Below are 21,337 nucleotides of genomic sequence, written 5' to 3'. Positions count from 1 at the left end.
ATCCTAGGACTGTCTCATACAGGACTGGTGTACTGGTACTGTACAAACGGAGGTATTTTTACAATATGTCGGAGGGTCTTCTGTTGGATCAACAAAGATTACTTTATGAAATTCAAATTCTTAAAATGTTCCATGACCCAGCCGGCATTCGAACCTGGGTCCATTAGGACTACAGGCCACCTCTACCGTTTCAGCCACTGCCTACTCCTTTGAGAGAGAGAGAGAGAGAGAGAGAGAGAGAGAGAGAGAGAGAGTCCTTTCCATAAGTTTGCCCGCCTTCACCACCGAACTGATTGAGCCCAAACACTGTCCAAAAATAGCAGCAGGATTGGCAAGCTATTCCCCAAGGTATTGTTTGGGATTTTTAAAGGCTAAATCTGTCAGGGCTTGGCGAGTCGAGAAAGACAGAGATGTGGAGGATGTGACAATCGGAGTGGAAAGAAAAACAGGCATGACATGACGATGTTACGTTAAAATGCGATACTATTACGTATACATACATATTAATATACATACATACATGATATACATACATACATGTAAAAGTCAGAGATATGAAAAAGAAAAGTGTGACTGGAATGCATGTGTATATATTTATGCGCTTACTTACTTACAGTATATATTATTATGCGAAGAGAGAGAGAGAGAGAGAGAGAGAGAGAGAGAGAGAGAGAGAGAGAGTTTACCTTTTCCAATCATGACTGTTTTTTTTTCCTCCCATTATTTTTCTTTTTCCCTGGTTTTTCGATCTTCACTACATTCTTTCCTACTGTCCATCGTTCTCTCCCCTTCTCTTTTCTTGTTTAATGTCTTCCCACCAAATCTCCCTCCTGTACTGTTTCGTCTTCCATTTCTCCCCTCTTCATATTCTTAATATTTTCTTCTCCTTGCAACTTCTCTCTCTCTCTCTCTCTCTCTCTCTCTCACACACACACACACACACACACACACACACACACACACACACACACACACACACATCCCTTCCTCTTACCCCAATCTTTCCCTGATCTGATGCATTTTCTCCGATCTTCCTTCTCTTTTCCTTCCTTCTCAGTCTTTCTGTTCCCTCCTACTCTCTCTCTCTCTCTCTCTCTCTGTTACCATCATCAGCTGAGACCATCAGTGAGTATGTACTGTATGTCCGTTAGTAATCTCTCCCTCATAATTCCTCAAAGTGTGTGTGTGTGTGTGTGTGTGTGTGTGTGTGTGTGTGTGTGTGTGTGTGTGTGTGTGTGTGTGTGTGTGTGTGTGTGTGTGTGTGTGTGTGTGTTGCCCCCAATACCCTCCTCAAATTCTCCCTCTCATTACTGCCTTCTTTTGTCCTGATAATTCTGTTTTCTTCTTCTCATTCGTGGTATTGCTCGCTCTCTCTCTCTCTCTCTCTCTCTCTCTCTCTCTCTCTCTCTCTCTCAACGTTTATACCCCACTTTTTCTTGGTCTACCACCTCGCCTTCTTCCTTCAGTCACTTACGTCAACCTTTTTCAACATCTAAGACGTATGCATTTATTCAACATGTCTACAGTATACCATATAAATACACTTTCTATTCAACTGATATTTCTATTGAATTGATATTTTTACTCCACATCTTCAAAGTAAATCGCTTAGTCTAAAATTATCAGAACACACACACACACACACACACACACACACACACACACACACACACACACACACACACACACACACAGGGGGAAGGATGGTGATCAAAACGTTGCGAGATGAATTTCCGGCTAGGGCAACAGATTGAGGATTAAATTTCGGTGAACTGCTCTTTCACAAACCTCACCGATGTCATGAAAACACTCCGGGTGATATAGCCGGTTCAGCCCTCAATGAGATACTCCCAAGCGGTGACTACGACTATGAAGGTGAGTTGCGCCATCTGTTGCCTCAGCGATCGAACATTGTCTACGTCGATAGTCGGATACGTTGGAAAAAATATATATATAACCGAGTACTTAAGACACATACATACATATAAAGCACCATACTACACACACGCACACACACACGCACACACACACACACACACACACACACACACACACACACAAGCCCGCGCGTCACCCACGCCAATCACCTGGACATCCACAGGGGCGAAAATCATTAAAGTTTCCCAGTTGATTTTCGACCTAATCATATGAGACCCCTGGACATCCCCTTCAAGGTCTGTGAGGTTCGAGAGAGAGAGAGAGAGAGAGAGAGAGAGAGAGAGAGAGAGTTACTTGGCTACATCCTCGTCGTACATATGATCACACAGCTCTTCCTATCCCTTTTATAAGGTTTGGTCTTATATTTTGATTTTCTCTACAAATACAGAAGCTCCTAGAATGAGACAAGTCCATCTTTTTTTTTCTCTCTCTCATTTAATTCTCGCTACCAACAGACGAACTCCTTCAGCTCATAGGATACTGTTCGTAGTAAAATGATTAATGAAAGCTATAACTAAACCCTCCAGCTCGAAGTCTTCCAAGCTGAGTAAAATCGTCCAGAGATCAAACACACACACACACACACACACACACACGTGCCTGTAGTGATGGAGTAAAGGAAGACACCGAAGCTTTATGACTGAATAAAGTGTCCTAACCTTTTGTTGTGTATGAGACTGTTTGTATGAACGCTTACTTATTATAAATTTAAGGGTAAATATTGAAAAGACAATATATGAAACACGAAGCGATCTACACTAACAGTAAACTGATAAGGAGACTTGTATGCTGTGAAAATTGGTTAGTATCATTTATAACTACGGCTTGTATTATGGTCGGTAAAGGAAGCTCCCTAACACCTGTTCCTTAGTTATTTATTTTTGGATATGGCTGGCTAATATCCTTTTCTACGTTATTTATGCAGGGTATGGCGGTACTGGAAAGATTTATATAACACCGAACAAGGCAGTAAGGTGTAATATGCAAAATAAATCAGTCAGGAAAAGGTGTTAGGGAGCTCCCTTAACCGACGAGAATATGGGCCTACAACACGCGATGGCTCTCTCCACCCCCCAGACCCTCCGGTAATCAGGCGAACCGGAAATAGAGATGCGGACTGAGAGGCACGAAGGAAATCAAGAACAGTAGTGTGGCATTTACCCCCTTTGTTACGAGGACGCCACTGTTAGCCCCTTCAACCCGATGACGCATTTCCTATTTTCTTTTTCCTATCTCCAGACGATTTTATTGAACTCTGAGAGAGAGAGAGAGAGAGAGAGAGAGAGAGAGAGAGAGAGAGAGGATCGACCGCGGTTGTGTAAACGCAGGAAAAAATGGAAAAAAGGATATTGTAAGTGATAATTTAGAACGTTTGTGTAACACCCCTCCCACACACACAAAGTGGTTAGGATGACGCAGTAAAAAAGGAGGAGGAGGAGGAGGAGGAGGAGGAGGAGGAGAAGGAAGTGGAAGGGGAGGAAGAGGAAGGGGAGGAGGAGGAGGAGGAAAAGGTGAAAAAGAAGACGAAGATAATAATAATAATAATAAGAAGAAGGAGAGTAAGAATAACAATTATAATCAGAGGAAGAAGAAAGAATGGAAGAATGAAAAGACTGAGAAAAAAAAATACTCTCAGGTAAAAGATATATTATATTTTGGGTTTGTTCTAAATATTAATGATAAAAAATTAGTTTAAACTCTACCAACTTTCTCAGATGAAATAAATTACCTTGTGCTCCTCCTGCCCGTGATCAAACGATATCACTTAATTTCATGGAGGCCTCTCTCTCTCTCTCTCTCTCTCTCTCTCTCTCTCTCTCTCTCTCTCTCCATGAACCCCTTAAATGCGATTATGTGGTTTATCATCGCAGTCTTCCTACCATCAGACGATTTTGTTCAGCTGAATGGATGCATTTCATGGTGGAGGGATTTTACAAGGATGAGTGGGGGGGGGGGTTTAAGGATGAATGGAGGGGTTTGGGGATGAGTGGAGGGCTTTACGGGCATGTGGAGGGGTTAAAGGACATGTGGAGGCGTTTCACGATGAGTGGAGGGGTTTAAGGATGAGTGGAGGGGGTTACGGATGAGTGGAGGGGTTTAAGGATGAGTGGAGGAGTTTAAGGATGAGTGGAGAGGCTTAAGGATGAGTGGAGGGGTTTGGGGCAATCTCCATTATTTTATTTTTATTTTTTTTCAGCTCAGCAGAATCCTCCCGTAGTGATGCGGTTAATTCAGCATTAAATCTTTCACAGCTATGGACGCAATTTGATGATCAGTTCAGGCAAATATCTGACGATTTTGTTCAGGTGAGAGATTAAATATTACTTTATTGGCCTACCTCGTTTCGTCACTATGGCCAAACATGTATATCTCAGACCAGCAAAGTGTGTGTGTGTGTGTGTGTGCGTGCGTGTGTTTAACGCCAATACCAAGAGACGGTCTGGCGTGAGGGAGATACTGACCCATATAAAGGTTTGAGCATCCAGGAGGGCGAGAAGTGTGTATAGGGTAAAGGACACCAGCATTAATCGGTTTAGAAGAGGGTGACTCCTATCCATGATCAATGACAGGCAAGAAGTGACGCGACTAGGGTAATCTGTACAGGAGTGAAGCCTGGTTGATGATGGGAAAGTGCAGTGGAGAACATTTCCTACGACAAATGGAAATTATGGCAGATGAATAAAGCTGCTCTCTCCTGCTTCTATTCGCCACCCCGATCAATTGCGCGCGAGAGAGAGGTGGAAAAGCAAAACACACACACACACACACACACACACACACACACACACACACACACACATCAGATGAATGTTTAAATTGGGAGTGACCTCTACTAGTGACGAGGTTAATGATGGCTACTGTATATATATATATATATATATATATATATATATATATATATATATATATATATATAACCCACTCCTCTTCGAAACGTCTCCTTTATACTGAATAAAATCGTCTGGAGTAAGCATGAGCAGGCCTCTCCCAAAATAAAATCGTGGTGAAGGAATTATAACTACAAACCTTTCTTCGCTACGGATATGGATGCTCTTACGTACTAGGTCCTTAAAACCAGACGATTTCATTCAACTGATGGAAATTCAGATACTCAAAAGCTGCTATAAAATCTTCTTATTAATCCACAGGTATAGGATTAGGACTAACACCGGACGATTTTGCTCAACTGAGTGTTAAAAATGACCTCGATTCACCCGGACGATTATGTTCAGCTGAGAATGTTCAAAATTATCTCACTTTATACAGAATATTTTGCTCAGCTGTGAAAGATTAAAATAATCTCAATAGGACGATTTTGTTCATCTGAATGTTAAAAATAACCGATTCACCCGGACAACTTTGTTCGCTGAATGTTAAAAATAATCCTCGATAGGACGATTTTTTTTTTTTTTTTCCAGCTGAGGATGTTAAGAATCATCTCGAATAATCCCAGCGTCTCCAAGGCTGCACTCTCACGTCTAACCCCTCAAGGCAAACGACGTGTTCCTAATTTCATTCTTGCTATCTCCAGCCGATTTTATTCATTTTTTTTTATTTTTTATTTTTTTTTACTGAACGGGTCAGATATAGCCCTCCGCACGAGTGAGAAAAATGAAATATGCAATACAATGTCATGGTATTAAAGATTTTAAACTGAGGCCAACAGCATACGATTTTGTTAACCTCAAAAGAAATCCCGGCAATCACAATTTTATCCTATCTAGATTAACATACCAATAGATCCTTTATTCAGTCTAACACCGGACGATCTCCCTCAGCTGAAAGACAACCTAGCAATCAAAGAGTTAATTAAGCCTCCCACAAGTACACAACAGCAGTCACTACTTTTTTTCCTCTTATTTTAGTTCTTTTTCCTGTGTATTTTCTTGCAGGCCACAATAAACGAATTCAGCTAAAATTAGAAAAGTTAGTTAAGTTTACATAGCCTTTACAGAGCAGGACGTGGCAGGGCTCTCTCTCTCTCTCTCTCTCTCTCCCTCTCTCTAATATTTATTTCTATTCTTTCATAATTAGCATATTCTCGCTCTCTCTCTCTCTCTCTCTCTCTCTCTCTCTCTCTGTTTATTATTTTTCTTTTCAAAATTAAAATTTGCATATTCTCTCCCTGTGTGTGTGTGTATGTGTGTGTGTGTGTGTGTGTGCGTGCGCGCGCATGTGGGTACAAGTTTAATAATAATGTTTTCATAATAAGCATATAATTTTTCTCTACCTACCTATCTATCTATCAATCAATCTATCTATCTATCTACCTGTCAATCTATCCATCTATCTAGCTATATATATATCTCTCTCACTCTCTTTATCGATCTATCTATCTCTCACCCGGAACCAAAATCCAGTCACCCTACACCCTCCCACACCGTACTCTACTTTTTTACTATTCATCACCCCGGTTTCCTTCATCCCTTCCATAACTATTTCACTCCCGGGTTTTCCTTTCCCCCAGATGTAAGGACACTTCCCCTGCACCCCGGGAAATCCCCCTAGTAATTCCCCCACATCCAGTTAACTCCAGGCTACTTTAAGGACGGCAATGGACCTTGGGATTCAGTATGGAGTGAGGAACCGGGAAGGAAGGACTGACGTTGCTGGAGATTGATCTTGTGGGTGCTCAGGTAGGTTGGGGTGAGGGACAAGGAGAGGAGAGGAAGGTGTGTGTGTGTGTGTGTGTGTGTGTGTGTGTGTGTGTGTGTGTGTGTGTGTGTGTGTGTGTGTGTGTAGAGAGAGAAAGAGAGGGCGAGAATATGCTAGCGGAACAAGATTAACTTACATAACTTCCTTGTGTGAGGTGGAACTGGATACCTGGTGAGACACCAGGGTAGACTAAGAAAAAATTTTCTACTCAGTGACAACCCTTCCTCATACACATCCTCATTTATTCCCCCCCCCTCTTCGCTGCCACTGTACCCATCATTCCCCTAGTTATCTAAGTATGTACCCATCATTCCCCTAGTTATCTAAGTATCCCTGTTCATTAACGATCCCTCCTCCACAATACACGACTCTTCCTCTTATACTTCCTTACTTCATTCCTTCACGTTTATCTAGATTACTTGTTCCATCTTCCACTTATCTCAATGCGCGACCAAACCACATTCTTGTTGGCGGGAACATGACTGTACCACTATACTCCACAGAAGTTTCCGCCTCATCCATTGAGGCTATTTATATACGAGTAAGATAGTGATGCAAATCTCCCGCCCCAACCAGCAACCTTTTGTGTAGACGCGGCCTTTGATAGTCCTCTGGTCAATCCCTCACTCCCCAGTTTTCAAAGACGAAGAGAAGGATGATGTGGAAAAGTACATGAACGAACGCGGCTTTGGTTGGTCTCTCTCTCTCTCTCTCTCTCTCTCAAGCTTTAATTTCACCTATGCTCTCCTTCTCTCTCTAACCCTCTCTTTCTCCAGCCCTACATCCCATCTTCCTCTCACCACCTCCCGCTCCTCCTCTCTCATCTTCTTTTATTTTTTATCTTTATTTTTTTTTTTCGCCGTGGATCAGGTTTAGCCAGTATTCCCCGGATCCCACGTGCTTCCCAGGCGAACCCTTGCCAAACAGGGGAGCATAATTGGCACTACGCATTAATCCCAGCTATGCCGTGACATTTTTTTCCTTTCCTAGCTACCTTTGGCTACTTGATTCAACTTGATAAATATCTCTTGTACTGAACGGGATGGTACTGCAGAGGGACGCCTTCTCGCAGTGGCACTGATGTAAATGACCCGCCGCTCTGCCTGGTTATACAAACGTCCCATAATTTTCTCCCTGTCCCCTAAAAGGAGGTTGGTAGACTGCAAGAGAAAGGCCACTTCATCCCGCGCTCCACCACGTTCACATATCTGATGGACCTAAGGCTAACACTACTCCTACTAGTGAACGATTAATGAAGGTCGTATCCAGTCCATCCAGGTACAAGTTACTCTAACCCCCTCAGCAAAAAAAAAAAAAAAAAAAAAAAAAAAAACCTATGCTGAAAATACAATCGTCTGCGCGGCAAGAATAAAATACTGAGGCCACCGTGCAGAACAGAAACAGTCGGTAACAGGTATAGTTACCCTTCCACCACGAGAGGTCTTTCTTAAACAGAACAAAGTCGTCTAAGGGTGGCAGGAATACATATGGAGAGTCGTCATGGCAGTGAGGGGGTTAATGAAGACTCGTACTAACCCTTTCACAGCCAAAAGTCCATCCTAAGCAGTACGGAGTCGTCTGGGGATGGTGGGGATAAAACAAAACTGCCATGATACTGAAGGGGTTAAAACGAATTTTTCTGCTAAGCCTTGGACATCAGAGAGAGCAGGAGGGCGGTAGATAAACAGAATGAGAGGAGGAAGACCGAGAACAATAGAAAGGGAAGTGTGTAGAGGCGAAAGTGGCGGGAGAATGAGAAGACGAAGACAGTGCGAAGTGATATGTTACGAATGATTGTAAAGGAATGAACGTGTTGGAAGGGTAAGATAAGGAAGGCCGAGAAGAAATGGAGTGTGTGGACGGAGTACGTAGACGCGCATGGCGTGAGAGCGCATGGAGAGGCAGACAGAGAACGAGATGGAAAGGAGTGTGTAGATGCAAAGGTGATGGACGTGTATGGACAGCAAAACTGAGAACGAGATGGATGGGATTGTGCAGAGGTGAGGGTGATGGGAACGTCAGGGGACGAAGTCAAATAATTAGACTTTAGTGTGTGCAAAAAAGAGGTCAAGGACTGACGAAGACCAACAAAACAAACAGGACAGAGTACGAAACGCGATGAGAGAATGGGGCGAGGAAGACTGAGAACGAAGGCAGGAGGGAAAACTGGCTGAAGTGGACCAAGGAGGGCGTGTTGGAACGGAAGGAGGTGAATCATGGTGTTACAACATAGAATTTAGAAGTGACTTTGTGGCTACTGCTATGAATCACCTAATCACCTCTTTGAAACCTTCGCTACGGGGGGTTCTCCACTGAACCGAATATCCTGTAAACCATCACGTGCTAGGAAAAAAAAAAAGAAAAAAAAAAAAGAAATAAGAAAAAGTCATCGCACTGAAGTGGTAGCCTAAACTACGAAGGGGGTTTTTCCTCTCTCCAAAACGGAATAAAATTATTTGATAGTACCGAGAAGATAAGCATCGCCATATCGAATAGGTCAAGACTGCGGCTCACTGATGGATACAAGAGGAAAACGTATACGAAGACGTGAAAAAGAGGGATTTTTTTTTTTCCTCCCCGAGCGAATTCATCAGTTATTCTTTCTGAACGTCTGAGTATCCGTCAGTTTGCCTGTTCATTATGCATGTCGTTTTCAGCATCAAAATACAGCTTAATGTCTGCTTATTCGTTATGCACGGCCACAGTTTTCAGTATTAAAACAGAGTTGAAAGGCTGTCTGTCTGCTCGTTATGCACAACCAGTTTTTCAGCATCAAAAATAGAGCTAAAAGTTTGTTCCAGCATACACAAAACAGGAGACAGGTTTTGCGATTCTAGTTTTTATACCGGAGGATTACCCACTTACGTCACTGAAACTGCTCAGGCCGGAGACAGGTTTTTGTCCAGCGCATCTTTTTATGCGTGGAAGTGGGGGCGGAGGAGGAGTATTTTTATGAGGGTTTCCAGGACGCGCAGAATAATCTTTTAATAATCTATGCCCTTAACTTTGCTATCTGGGTCAGAGTGCGTCCACATGCTTGACAGCGCACGTGGTTGCAGGAAAGGAGTACACGCCCGCATCCGCCCGCGTCCAGTGGGGCTATTTATATCGGTCACAGTAATGAAAAACTCCAGTCCATACCCACCCGCACCAACAAGCATTTGAAGTGGACGCGCACTAACTTCAGGCTGCCCTGCTAGTTTAACAGAATTTTCTCCCTGACTCTCCTTCCAGATAAACTAAAGGAATGGCACAGTCGCGCCTCCTCGTTAAGCCAATCCTCCTCCTCCTCCTCCTGCCAATCTTCCTCACCGTGGACGCCTTCTACGGTGGAGGATGGGGACACGGGGGTGGGGGAGGTCCATTCAGAGGCCAACACTACGGGGGAGGAAGGTGGGGAGGGCATGGAGGAAACTGGGATCGATTTGGAGGTAGAGGCGGAGGCTTTGGAGGTAGAGGAGGAAGTTTTGGAGGTTTTGGAGGCAACAGAGGAGGCTTTGGAGGTGACAGATTTGTGGGCAACACTGGAGGAAGAGGTGGGCTGTTTGGAGTGGGGGACACAAACACCTTTGGAGGGAGAAGCAGCAGCTCCTCCAACACCTTCACTACCAGCGCCGTCTCCAGCTCCAGTGGTTCAGGTGAGCGCCAGCACACACACACACACACACACACACACACACACACACACACACACACACACACACACACATTAACTTCCTCATTTGTATGCCTTGTACTCAGTGTCTTCTATACCTTATCCACAATCTCTCTTTACAACACACACACACACACACACACACACACACACACACACCGCTCGCTGGTGCAGTGGTAACGTTCTCGCATGCCAACTGGTGGACGGGAGTTCGCGCCTCGCTCAGGTTGCGAAAAGTTTCACTGACGAAGTGGGTGGTTACTGTCCCCCTTGAGCAAGGGGACGGGTGTGTGCGTGTGTGAAGGTCACAGCCTTGCCCTTAGATCGGACTATATGAGCTCTCAGCTCCCTTCCGGGAGGGTAAAAGCTGACGATCACGACCATCAAGTGATCCTGACCGACCCGGTGATTTACACGCGCGCGCGCGCAAGCGAGCGAGCGAGAGAGAGAGAGAGAGAGAGAGAGAGAGAGCATACAGTGCCATTTCAGAGCATACATTTGAAACTGAAAAAACCGTTTCGGTAAGAAAATAATAGCAGATGTCTCTCTCCCTCTCTCTCTCTCTTACTGCACGACACTATAAAATAAATGGCATGAACGGGCAAAAGACTGGTTGAATACATATTATAATACAGTGCATGAAGAAACCAGTAGGGCTAAATTATCTCTCTCTCTCTCTCTCTCTTTTTCTCACGACACTACAAAATAAGTGGCAAGAATACGTAGAAAACGGGTAGTATATATTATAATACATGATAATACGATTAGGGGGGACTAAACTGATACATGATATGGGAAAAAAAAGACGATAAACCATTTTCTCTAACTAATTTTGTTTGCTCCGTCGCCCTACAGCTTCGGGTGCAAACAGAAAATGGGTAACAATCAATGAAGGGATGAAGCGACTACTGAGATTATAATAATGAAGAATACAAGTAAAAAAAAAAATAATAAATAATAATAATAATAATAGATTTTACCTAGTTTGCTTTCTCTGCCGCCCCTCACATAGTGCTATAATAGATAATGCTAATGGAACAATATCGAATAGGATTAAAATAACTAATGAGGTAAATCACTGATAAACGATTCATTTCCATATCAAGTTTTGCTTTTTCTGACGCGACACAGCATCCAGTATAACACAAGAACATAAAAGGAGGATTTAAAAATGGGACGATGAAGCAACCAGTAGGAATAAAACAAATAACGGTGTTGATGAAATAAAAGATATTAAGAATATAATTCTTTCTCCTTAACTTGGCCCGAAATTCCATCGTTTTGCAGTTTATCTAACGTGGCTCAGCGGCATGCTGGGGTGTAGCTAAGATCTTTGAAATGGTGTGGCCAAACCTCATGGTTCGGTCCAAGAACTTGGGGGTGGCCAGACATATTTCAGGGGTGGCCATGGCCATTCCCTTTGGTTACACCACTGCTCAGTGGCGGAAAAAAAAAAAAAAAAAGGCTACATAAAAGGCTACGGCTTTATATCCTTTCCAAAGCATTTCTCCGTGACTAGCATCATACGCTGGTATTAATTCATTATTGCAACTCAGCATTCAAAACTGAAAGGTGGCTATTTCTAGGGCAAATCAAAGTGACTACAGTATAATGCTCTTACCTCGCTTGTCTTTTCCAGTCCCAGTGTCAGGTGGCAGCACAGGAGGTGGTAGCTGTCCCCCCGCCCGGCCCTCCTGCACCGCCTCCAGAACACGCCTCAGATCTCCTCCAGCCTCCTGTAGCATTGACGACGCGTGCGTTGAAGGGTTCTTGTGTTGTTTTGACTCCTGCGTACAGAGCAACGTTTGTAAGAGGCCGATTTAAGGGCAAGACAACTGGGCAAAAAGCAGCAGCAAACATGACGCTTCCGCTGCTACATGAAACAGCCATTACTTGATTATGGTGAATAAGCCCTTGTTCTACTCAAATGTGATACAATGAAAGCAAAATGAAGACTGGTTTTAAGTTTAAGAATTCATCACATAGCTAAGTTTAAGAATTCATATTCATCATCATAATCATCATCATCATCATCATCATCATCGTCTCAATCTCTTTAATACATGGTGTGGGGAATTTAAAAATAAAGCAAAAAAAAAAAAAAAATGAGTTGCTGTTATTTTTTCCATGATTACTGTCAGGCTTAAACGTAGTAGTGTTCTTTTCTTTTTTTTTCATTTACATTACTTACTATAGCCAGATGATTTTATTTAGCTGACAGGATTTAACGAAGGCTATAACTACTACCCTCAGTTCAAAAAATCCCCTAAGCTGAAAGGAATCGTCTGGAGGTAATAGCTACATATAAAATGAATAATATGTCACCACACTGAAACGGTAAATAGAGAAATGCACATTAATAATAATAATAATAATAATAATAATAATAATTATGAAAACATTAATAATAATTACAAAAAATACACAAAATAGAACAGAATGCGACAGACATGTTAATCGTTGGAGTGAAAATAAACTGTGAAAATGAGTGGCTGGTATAGCCAACTTTTGCATATTAGCTATAATTCCTAAATAGGGGCTAACCTCTGTATTACGCCCATGCAAGGATGGGATGCGAAGATATACTGAGGTTACAACATTAAGCAAGATACATGTGACAGGATGAGAATTAATGTGAAAAAATGATTATATTTAGCCATCAACTGGGGGGAGGGCAGCGAAATGGCGAGGACAGGGCGACATGGAAGCGATTTGTTTGTGACCACCCCTTCCGGGATTAAGGCGTCTGGCAACAGAATGACTGATGGACCATCACCATCATCGTATGGGATGAAGTAAATATTAAAGAATATTGTGCGTGTGTGTGTGTGTGTGTGTGTGTGTGTGTGTGTGTGTGTGTGTGTGTGTGTGTGTGAGAGAGAGAGAGAGAGAGAGAGAGAGAGAGAGAGAGAGAGAGTGTCACCAGCATAGAGTTAATAATGAACTTAGCTGGAAAGAAAAAGTAGTTAGTCTATCAGCGCAAGGTTCAAGCGAATTACCCCTTTTCTTACCAGGACTGGATTTTTCTTATTCCTGTTTTCCCCTCACGATTTTTATTCAGCTAAAGGAACAATCTACAAGTTAAGGGAGTTTGGTGTTGACTTAATTAAATAAGCTCTTTACTACTAGATAGGTGCTGGAGAGGGATGCCTTCACGTGGTGACACCGATATAACCAGGTGGCTCAATTGCCTGGCTATAAAACGTCCCTCATCTACTTTCTATCACCAAAACTGGGATGGTGTACTGCAGGAGGACAGCTTAAGCCTGCAATCCATTGGTATCGCGTTTCTGATGAACCTGGGGCTACTACTATTACCACTACTACTACTACCGGTACTACTAATGCTACCACTATTACTACTACTACTAGTACTACAGCTATTACTATTACTACTACATCCCGCCTATGTTCAATATGATCATCTGGTCGAAGTTTTTTTTTTTCTTTTAACGCAAGGAAAATGGAACCAAAGGCTAACCGGCTGCAAGATTGTTCCCTCAAAGAAAAAGAAAAAATCAAGGTGATTCACTTCGTTATACCTAGACACACTTCATTTAAAAGACTGGAGGTTATTGGCAATAGGAAACAGAGACAGAAGACGTTCCAGGGTTGACCTGTTACATACGTGAAGGACTGGGAGTAACGGTTGACTCTTGCATTAGAGTTGGAGAGAAAAAGAATGAGAATTTGCTGCCAAACGGTTGCCAAGCCCCCGCCGTGGTAGTGCTAGGAATGCAAGCAAACAGTTCAAAGCAGTGACCATTGAAGTAACGACAGAAAAGAGATAAGGATGCAACAGTGCGGCGAAAAGACAGAGGTTCAAGGAAGCCAAAAAATGGGGGAGAATTAATGAGACGAAACGCTTCAACTCCACCTTGTTGAGAAGAGCTGTATGTAAGAAGCCTCCCCACACATGACACTTGTACTCGACAGAGGAGCGATTAAGACCCCTGTATAAAGTCACCAACTATCCCGGGGGAAAGAAGGCACGGAGTGGGCTTAGCACACCTAATCTCTTGGAAGTAGATTTTACAAAAGACTTCATATGAGCTTTCCAAGAAAAATCCCGAGAGAATGAAACCCAAAGTATATTCAAAGATAATGCAGAATTACAATGAAAATTACGTTATGACCGGGAGACGTTCAGATAATAAAATCTGAAGATTTGATGATAAAAGTTTAACTTAATTAAACAATGAAGAGAAATTAGTAACAAGAATATTAACCTGCAACTGTTTTCACAGGTGATACATAATGTAACTCTTAGTTAAAGGTCGAGTGTGTGTGTGTGTGTGTGTGTGTGTGTGTGTGTGTGTGTGTGTGTGTGTGTGTGTGTGTGTGTGTGTGTGTGCGTGTGCCAACCCAAGTCAAGTGCTACATATACCCTCCTCACGTCCTACTTCCCTCCTCCCTCCTTTCCCCTCCTCCTCCTCCTCTCTCCAACGCGCATGCCTCCCCCTGGCTCTACCTCTCTCATTTCTCTCACATCCAGCCTCACTCTAACCTGCCTCTCCCTGCCTCGCACACCTACCTCATCCTACCTCCACACCGGTCTCACTCACAGGGTCGCACTCTCAACCTGCCTCACCCCAGGACTTGAATCAGAGGAGAGAGAGAGAGAGAGAGAGAGAGAGAGAGAGAGAGAGAGAGAGAGAGAGAGAGAAATAGTGAGGGACGAAAAATGTATGAAGAAGATGATGGGGTGCGTGGAGGTCTGAAAATAAAGACGATGGTAGTGATAGTGATGATGATGGTGATGGGGGTGAAGGTGACGGCTCAAGAAATCCCCCTCACCATCATCAATGGCACGAACGCAGTGCTGAGCGGCGGGCAGGACAGCTTCCTCTACTGCTTCGCCGGGGACGGGAGCGAGTGGGGTCCGTGGTGGACGGAGCGGGACATGTCCGTGATGTGGACAGACCCCAGGGGCAGGACTGTGCCAGGGTGGAGGGGCGGGGCGCGGGTGTGGGCGGCGGTGCAACCCGGAGCGGGGGTGCCACACGCCTACCTGGTGGTGCGGGGGTTTAGACCTGGCCTGGCGGGGCGCTACACGTGTTCTCTAAGGGCAGGTCACCGTATCTTGGCCGCAGACGCCACCACACTCTGGTACTTCAGGCCCTCCTTCCGCATCCTGCCGCTGCCCAAGTGTCTTGCGGTGCGGCGAGGGGGCACAGTGCTCCTGCCCTTCCCCGTGGTGGGTGCCCCCCCGAGGCCCCCACAGTGGCAGCGCCTGGACGGACGCCTCGACCCCTCGGCTACCACGCTCCTGCCGGCGGGGCTACTCCTCTCACACGTCACAGGTCAGCCCAAAACACACACACAAACACACACACACATATATACACACACACACTATACACCTCAAACCACTATATCATCTGCATACACATCAGCCATGAAAACTTCTCACTGTCACCTCCGACATAAATACACGCATACATTTATACTTTCTAATGCAAGAATAAACCTGTACTCTCAGTAATTAATGTATGCAACCAATCAACTCTGGAGCCGTTTTCCTTAGTCTGTCTTCCACTGCTTATGACATCCAGTCTTCAACGCATTAGGTACACACCGTTTAAAAGGACTGTCCCTTATATCAGCCTTTTTTCTGATTTTGTTCAATTTTCTTCATGAGACAAGTTATACAGGTTCTCAGCCTTGGGTTCTTCCTTTTCTCATTAAAATATATACACGTTCCATGCACCTCTCACTACCGCCTGTCCCTACAATAAATGCAGGTTACATCATCCCCAATTGTTCAGTAGTAGCAGCTGTAGTAGTAGCAGTAGCAGTAGTAGTAGTAGTAGGTTAGCTGCAGCCCCAGGTTCATCTGAATGTGAACCAAATGGGTTGCAGGCTGTGAATGTCCCAATCCTAAACTTCATCCTCCTCCGTTTTGCGACAGGGAGGGCGTCACATAGGCTCCCTTACCTCTCACTCCAAGCCCTTCCATACACAACAATGCACTCCAGGATCCACACTTCTCATTAGCTTCACAATCCACACAACTTCAGTATGTGGGTATAATTTATTCCAGAGACATGAAGGTTCTCCTTGCGTAAACTTCCCTCCTAATATGAAGTTCCGTCAATCTCACACCCCAGTTTCATATTATTCTCCCAGTTCTCTTGATCATCTGAATTTTGACAACCTAATTTCTTCTTAAATCTACCTTTAAAAGTTCGTTCATGCCAGCGTCTGACTATTTTATGCTGCCTATGTGGAGATCCCAACTAAATCCTAACCCGTCCCCCCATAGGTTACATTAGTGGGAAACATGATGATGATGATGATGATGATGGGGAGGAGGAGGAGGAGGAGGAAGAGGAGGAGGAAGTTTTTTTGTTGACAGAGAAAGAGGAGACTTGTTCTTACCTCACGCTGTCAATCATCTGTTTGCTGTCTCCTTAACGTTATTTAACTATTCTCCACACAGTGGTCCTTGATGATTCCCATGCAGCCAAGTACCAGAGGAAAACCATTATTCATCAAGCCTGGAAAAAAAGTCATTATTATCATCATCATCATCATCACTATATTCTCACTACGTTAATGGGAAATGACTCAATACAGAGCTCATCATTACCACCAACATCAGCATCTCATCTCTTCTCCACACTGTAATGGGAGTGGGCAGAATTCATCATCATCATCCTAACTCATTTTTACACAGAGTCAGAGCTAATAGGCTGAATCCAGGAACGAGCATAATCACAATAATTATCATCATCATCGGGACCGGGGGGTCGTGAGTTCGAACCACGCCCAATAGCTGCCATGCCGGAAGGGGTAGCGCCCTCCTGTCACCTAGTAGGGCTGTATGATCTAATAAGGTCTAGCTCGGGGGAACATTTACTTACTTTACCAGTTTGTCAATGGGAGTGAGTAGAATCTAAAAACCATCATCATCATCATTCTGTTTCCAGCCATGTATGCCCCACCATCATTATTCTCATCTTCACTATCCCCTGTTTCATCGTCAGTCTCCCCTCCAATATCCCCCACCAACATTACTGTAAACGGAACAATTACCATCTCTAAATAAAGGAGTGCTCAGTATTCTCCATCATCAGATAATCGATTGGATGCTTAACAGTGAAGACTTTGACAGACATCTTATTACACCCCATGAGGAGCTGATAACCAATAATCGCACCACTACAATTACATCTCATTTTTAGCTTAATCAAGCTACTTTTGCGCTGGTGAGGGACGCCTTCTCGTGGTGGTATCGATATATCCGGGTGGCTCTGGTGCACGGTTATGCAACATCCCTCAACTCCTTCCTATCCTCTGCATGCAAGAAGGATGGTGGACGCAAAAGGCAAGGTCAGCATGCAGTTCGAGGGGTTCACATTTAAATTAGCCAGGGGTTGCATCATCATCATCATCCGCACTTCATTTCCCACCCTTGGATGGGATAAGGTTGGATCCAGAGAGCACCCCCCCCAAAAAAAAAAAAAAAAAAAAAGTCTGCCCAACTGAATGAACCACACTCTCATTCCCTCACCATTCATGCAACAACAACAACAACACAACAACAAGCATTTTATCACCTCAGGAAAGAGCTCTCGCACAAAAGGGTTTAATGACGACTGTAAGTTAACGCCTCCGATCATTCCCAAGGTTAACAAAATCATAAATAAAGCGACACGAGGCATTAGACTACTGAATGGGTTCCTGCATACAATTCCCACACCCACCACTACGAGACGCCCTTTGTAAATTGAAGAAAACTACCTGGTGGGGGTAAAAACAAAATATAAATAAGACGCTACGATACTGAAGGAGTTGCCAGAATTTTCTTAATCTCTTCACTAAGAAAGGCACTGAGGTTAAAAATATATCTACAGTGCATTCATTCTAACCTGGCGAAGATTCAGCCCAATTCATAGCCGTGTAGTCAGACTGTAGAGTTAACTTGGCTAGTAACCAAGGAGACTCATTTCTACCTCATAACCAAGGTTCATCGCAAATCATTCAACCGTGACTTATTATTGAAGCTGTAGGAGTGACCCCGTTCCGTCAGAGGAAAGTAAACCGATTAAAGTAGTAGCGAGAAAAAGTAATATAGGCGTTAATTTACTGAAAAGGTTGCTGGAAATATGTTACTAAACCTTTATCGACGTGAAACAAATGAACCAAAAGCACTCAGCATCTATACCCACCACTCGATGAACAAATGAATAAAAGCACTCAGCACATATCTCCGCCAAGGCACTACTACTCAATGAACAAATGAACAAAAGCACTCAGCACATCCATCAAAGCACTACTACTCGATGAACAAATGAACAACAGCACTCAGCACATGCATCCACCAAAGCACAGTAGCCACTCACCCCTGGAACTTAACTTTTGAAATGTTTCGCCCCGATTCATATTACTTGTTCCTCAGATGGGACTCCTTCAGTATCAGTAGTATCTATAGTATTATTTAACAGGATTACCAAAACATGCCTAAAAACAATATCTCCTTGGAGGTTATAAAACGAAATAAAATACAATGAAACAAAATTAAAAAGATAAATAAATAAATAAATAAATAAATGAGGCGAGACCCCCTGCGTGAGAGCAGACTAGAAAGAGGTAAGAAATCTACACTCATTCCACTTAACTTGGCCTAAAATTGTCGTCTCTCCTTCTTGAGTGCTGAGCTGTTAACTAGAGATTAATGCAAGAATTGAATGCTAGTCACGAAGAAGTGCTACGGAATGGATGTAAAAACAAGGCACTGTATTTTTCTGCCACTGAACTACGTGAAATAAGCCACAATAGGACGAAAATCTGGGCCAAGTTAAGATGAACGAACAATAGCGGTGAGCTACGGGTGTGACAGCTAAAGACACATGGATAATCACAGGTATAGGTCTGAACACATAGAAATGGACAGAATAAACAGATGGATTGACAGATAGGTAGAGACACAAAGAGAGATAAATACAGACAGAAAGGTACAGAGATAAACAGATCGACAGACAGACAAAGACAAAGTAGACATATGGATAGATACAGACACACAAACAGACCGATTCACAGATAAACAAAAAAACAGATATAGATCAATGGACATTGAATATTGAAGTATAGCCAGTCTGTTTTTATCTGAAGGCCACTTTGTCTTGAATACCAAGTCGCGGTATCTCTTCCTTGGCGATTGACTTTATCTATGACACATTAAAATTCTCCTATATTTACTTTATATATGTGCAGAATAAATCGCTAAGAAAGAGGTGCTACAAAGCCTCCTATGCCACTTAAAATACGGGCATTAGTTAAAAGGTAGCAATGAGTCACCTTCGCTGCTAGGCAGCTGGTTTTTTTTTTTTTTTTTTTTTTTTTTTGTCAGGGTTGAGTAAATGCGCTACAGAAGAAAAATTCCTCTCGCGCTCTCTCTCTCTCTCTCTCCCTCCCTCCCTCCCCCCCCCCTCTCTCTCTCTCTCTCTCTCTCTCTCTCACTGTCAATGTTTCTTTCACCACAGACCTTTCTTGAGAGTATATTTCCGGTTCAAACTCTATTTAAGAAGTAGGATATGTTAGGACTATTCTGGCACTTCTTATCGTCAAAAATACTTTCTCTCCTCAACAGCCTAATCCATCTCTTTGAGCAGAACACCAATTACGTGTCGTGAGAGAAGGGAGGCTGTGGTGTAGTGGCAAGAATAGTGGAGCTGGGACTGTGTATTATCGTTAGAGAAGAGAGGTGATGGTGTAGAGGCTAGAGTGGTGGTGGGGTTGGAACTGTGTGTATGGCAGGTGTTATCTCGGCTGCTGAGCATATGTGGATTTGACTTTGACCAGATTACTGTTCTTCTTTGTAGATTTGATTTCTATAGCACCGCAATTCTTGCTCTTCAGTAGATCTGATTTCCATAGCACCGGAATTCTTGCTCTTCAGTACATTTGATTTCCATAGCACCGTAATTCTTCCTCTTCAGTAGATGTGACTTCCACAGCACCGTGACCTTTGCTCTTCAGTATAGCACCATCATCTATCTATCTATCTATCTATTGCCAGACGCCTCAATCCCGTTTGGGGTGGCCACAAACAAATCGCCTCCAAGTCGCCCTGTCCCCCGCCATTTCACTACCCTGCTCCCAACTCACACCCCCCTCTCTCATATACCTCTCCACCCCATCCCTCCATCTCATCCTCGGCCTCCCCCTCCCTCTTCCACCCTCCACCTCACTCACATACACTCTCTTCGTCAGTCTTTCACCCTCCATCCTCTCCACATGGCCAAACCACCTCAGTGTGTTCCTCATAACGCTTCCTATCACATCCACATCCACACCACAACGCTCCTTTATATCCTCATTCGTCAGCCTGTCTCTCCACGTGACTCCACAGGCTCCTCTTAAATAACTCATTTCCACTGCTCTCACTCTTGACTTGTGTCCTTCCAACAATGTCCAAGCTTCACTTCCGTACGTTAGAGTTGGTATCACAATACTGTCATGTAGTAACTTTTTCACTTCCATCCTCACTTCCCTGTTTCTTATCACTGCTTTCAAGGAACCAGCAACCTTTCTTCCCTGCTGTACCCTTTCAAGCACTTCACCCTCCAAACCTCCATCCTTACTCATCACACTACCCAAATACTTAAACGTACTCACATTTTCCAATTCCTCACCATCCAACCTCACTGTACATTCACTAACTTCACCTCTCTCAAAGACCATTACTTTACCCTTCCCTACATTCACCTTTAGGTTCCGTTTCTTACACACTCTCTCAAACTCATCAACCAAACCTTGCAGCTCCCCTTCGTCTTCACTCAACAACACAGTATCATCTGCAAACAACAGTACAGGGAGTTTCCAAACACTATCCTCTCTCACCAGGGCCACTCCAACATCCACTACCCTACCTTGTACCTCTTTTATTACCCCATCCATGTACAGATTGAACAACCATGGAGACATGACACATCCCTGTTTCAAACCAACTCTCAAAGAGAAAAATTCACTTAGTTCACCATCCACACGCACTGCAGCCTTCGCACCATCGTACATACTCTTCACAGCATTCAACAACTTCCCATCTACTCCATATATTCTTAACACTTTCCACAATCCTTG

At 43.6% G+C, this 21,337-nt stretch overlaps 1 protein-coding gene across 1 annotated transcript; it reads left to right on the top strand.

Moving 5' to 3' along the window:
- Positions 1-6,522: 6,522 nt before the first annotated feature.
- Positions 6,523-12,269, top strand: LOC145406223 (uncharacterized). The gene is made up of 3 exons (XM_080277442.1): positions 6,523-6,575; positions 9,829-10,232; positions 11,889-12,269. Exons 2-3 carry the CDS (start codon positions 9,999-10,001, stop codon positions 12,144-12,146), a joined length of 492 nt encoding a protein of 163 aa, XP_080133568.1. The 5' UTR covers positions 6,523-6,575; positions 9,829-9,998; the 3' UTR covers positions 12,147-12,269.
- The last annotated feature ends 9,068 nt before the right edge of the window (positions 12,270-21,337 follow it).

This window comes from Coenobita brevimanus, chromosome 1, assembly GCF_032717465.1.
Source record: "Coenobita brevimanus isolate Jiangsu-jjx chromosome 1, ASM3271746v2, whole genome shotgun sequence".
Taxonomy (NCBI): Eukaryota; Metazoa; Arthropoda; class Malacostraca; order Decapoda; family Coenobitidae; genus Coenobita; species Coenobita brevimanus.
The sequence above is the reverse complement of the archived record's forward strand: the minus strand, read 5'-3'. Positions and strand labels throughout refer to the sequence as shown.

What these genes read in the sequence shown, in the direction of transcription:
- LOC145406223 (XM_080277442.1), top strand. Translation starts at nt 9,999, where the DNA reads ATGGAGGAAACTGGGATCGATTTGGAGGTAGAGGCGGAGGCTTTGGAG. An exon ending in CTCCAGCTCCAGTGGTTCAG is followed by an intron (nt 10,233 to 11,888) that starts GTGAGCGCCAGC and finishes TGTCTTTTCCAG; the next exon opens with TCCCAGTGTCAGGTGGCAGC.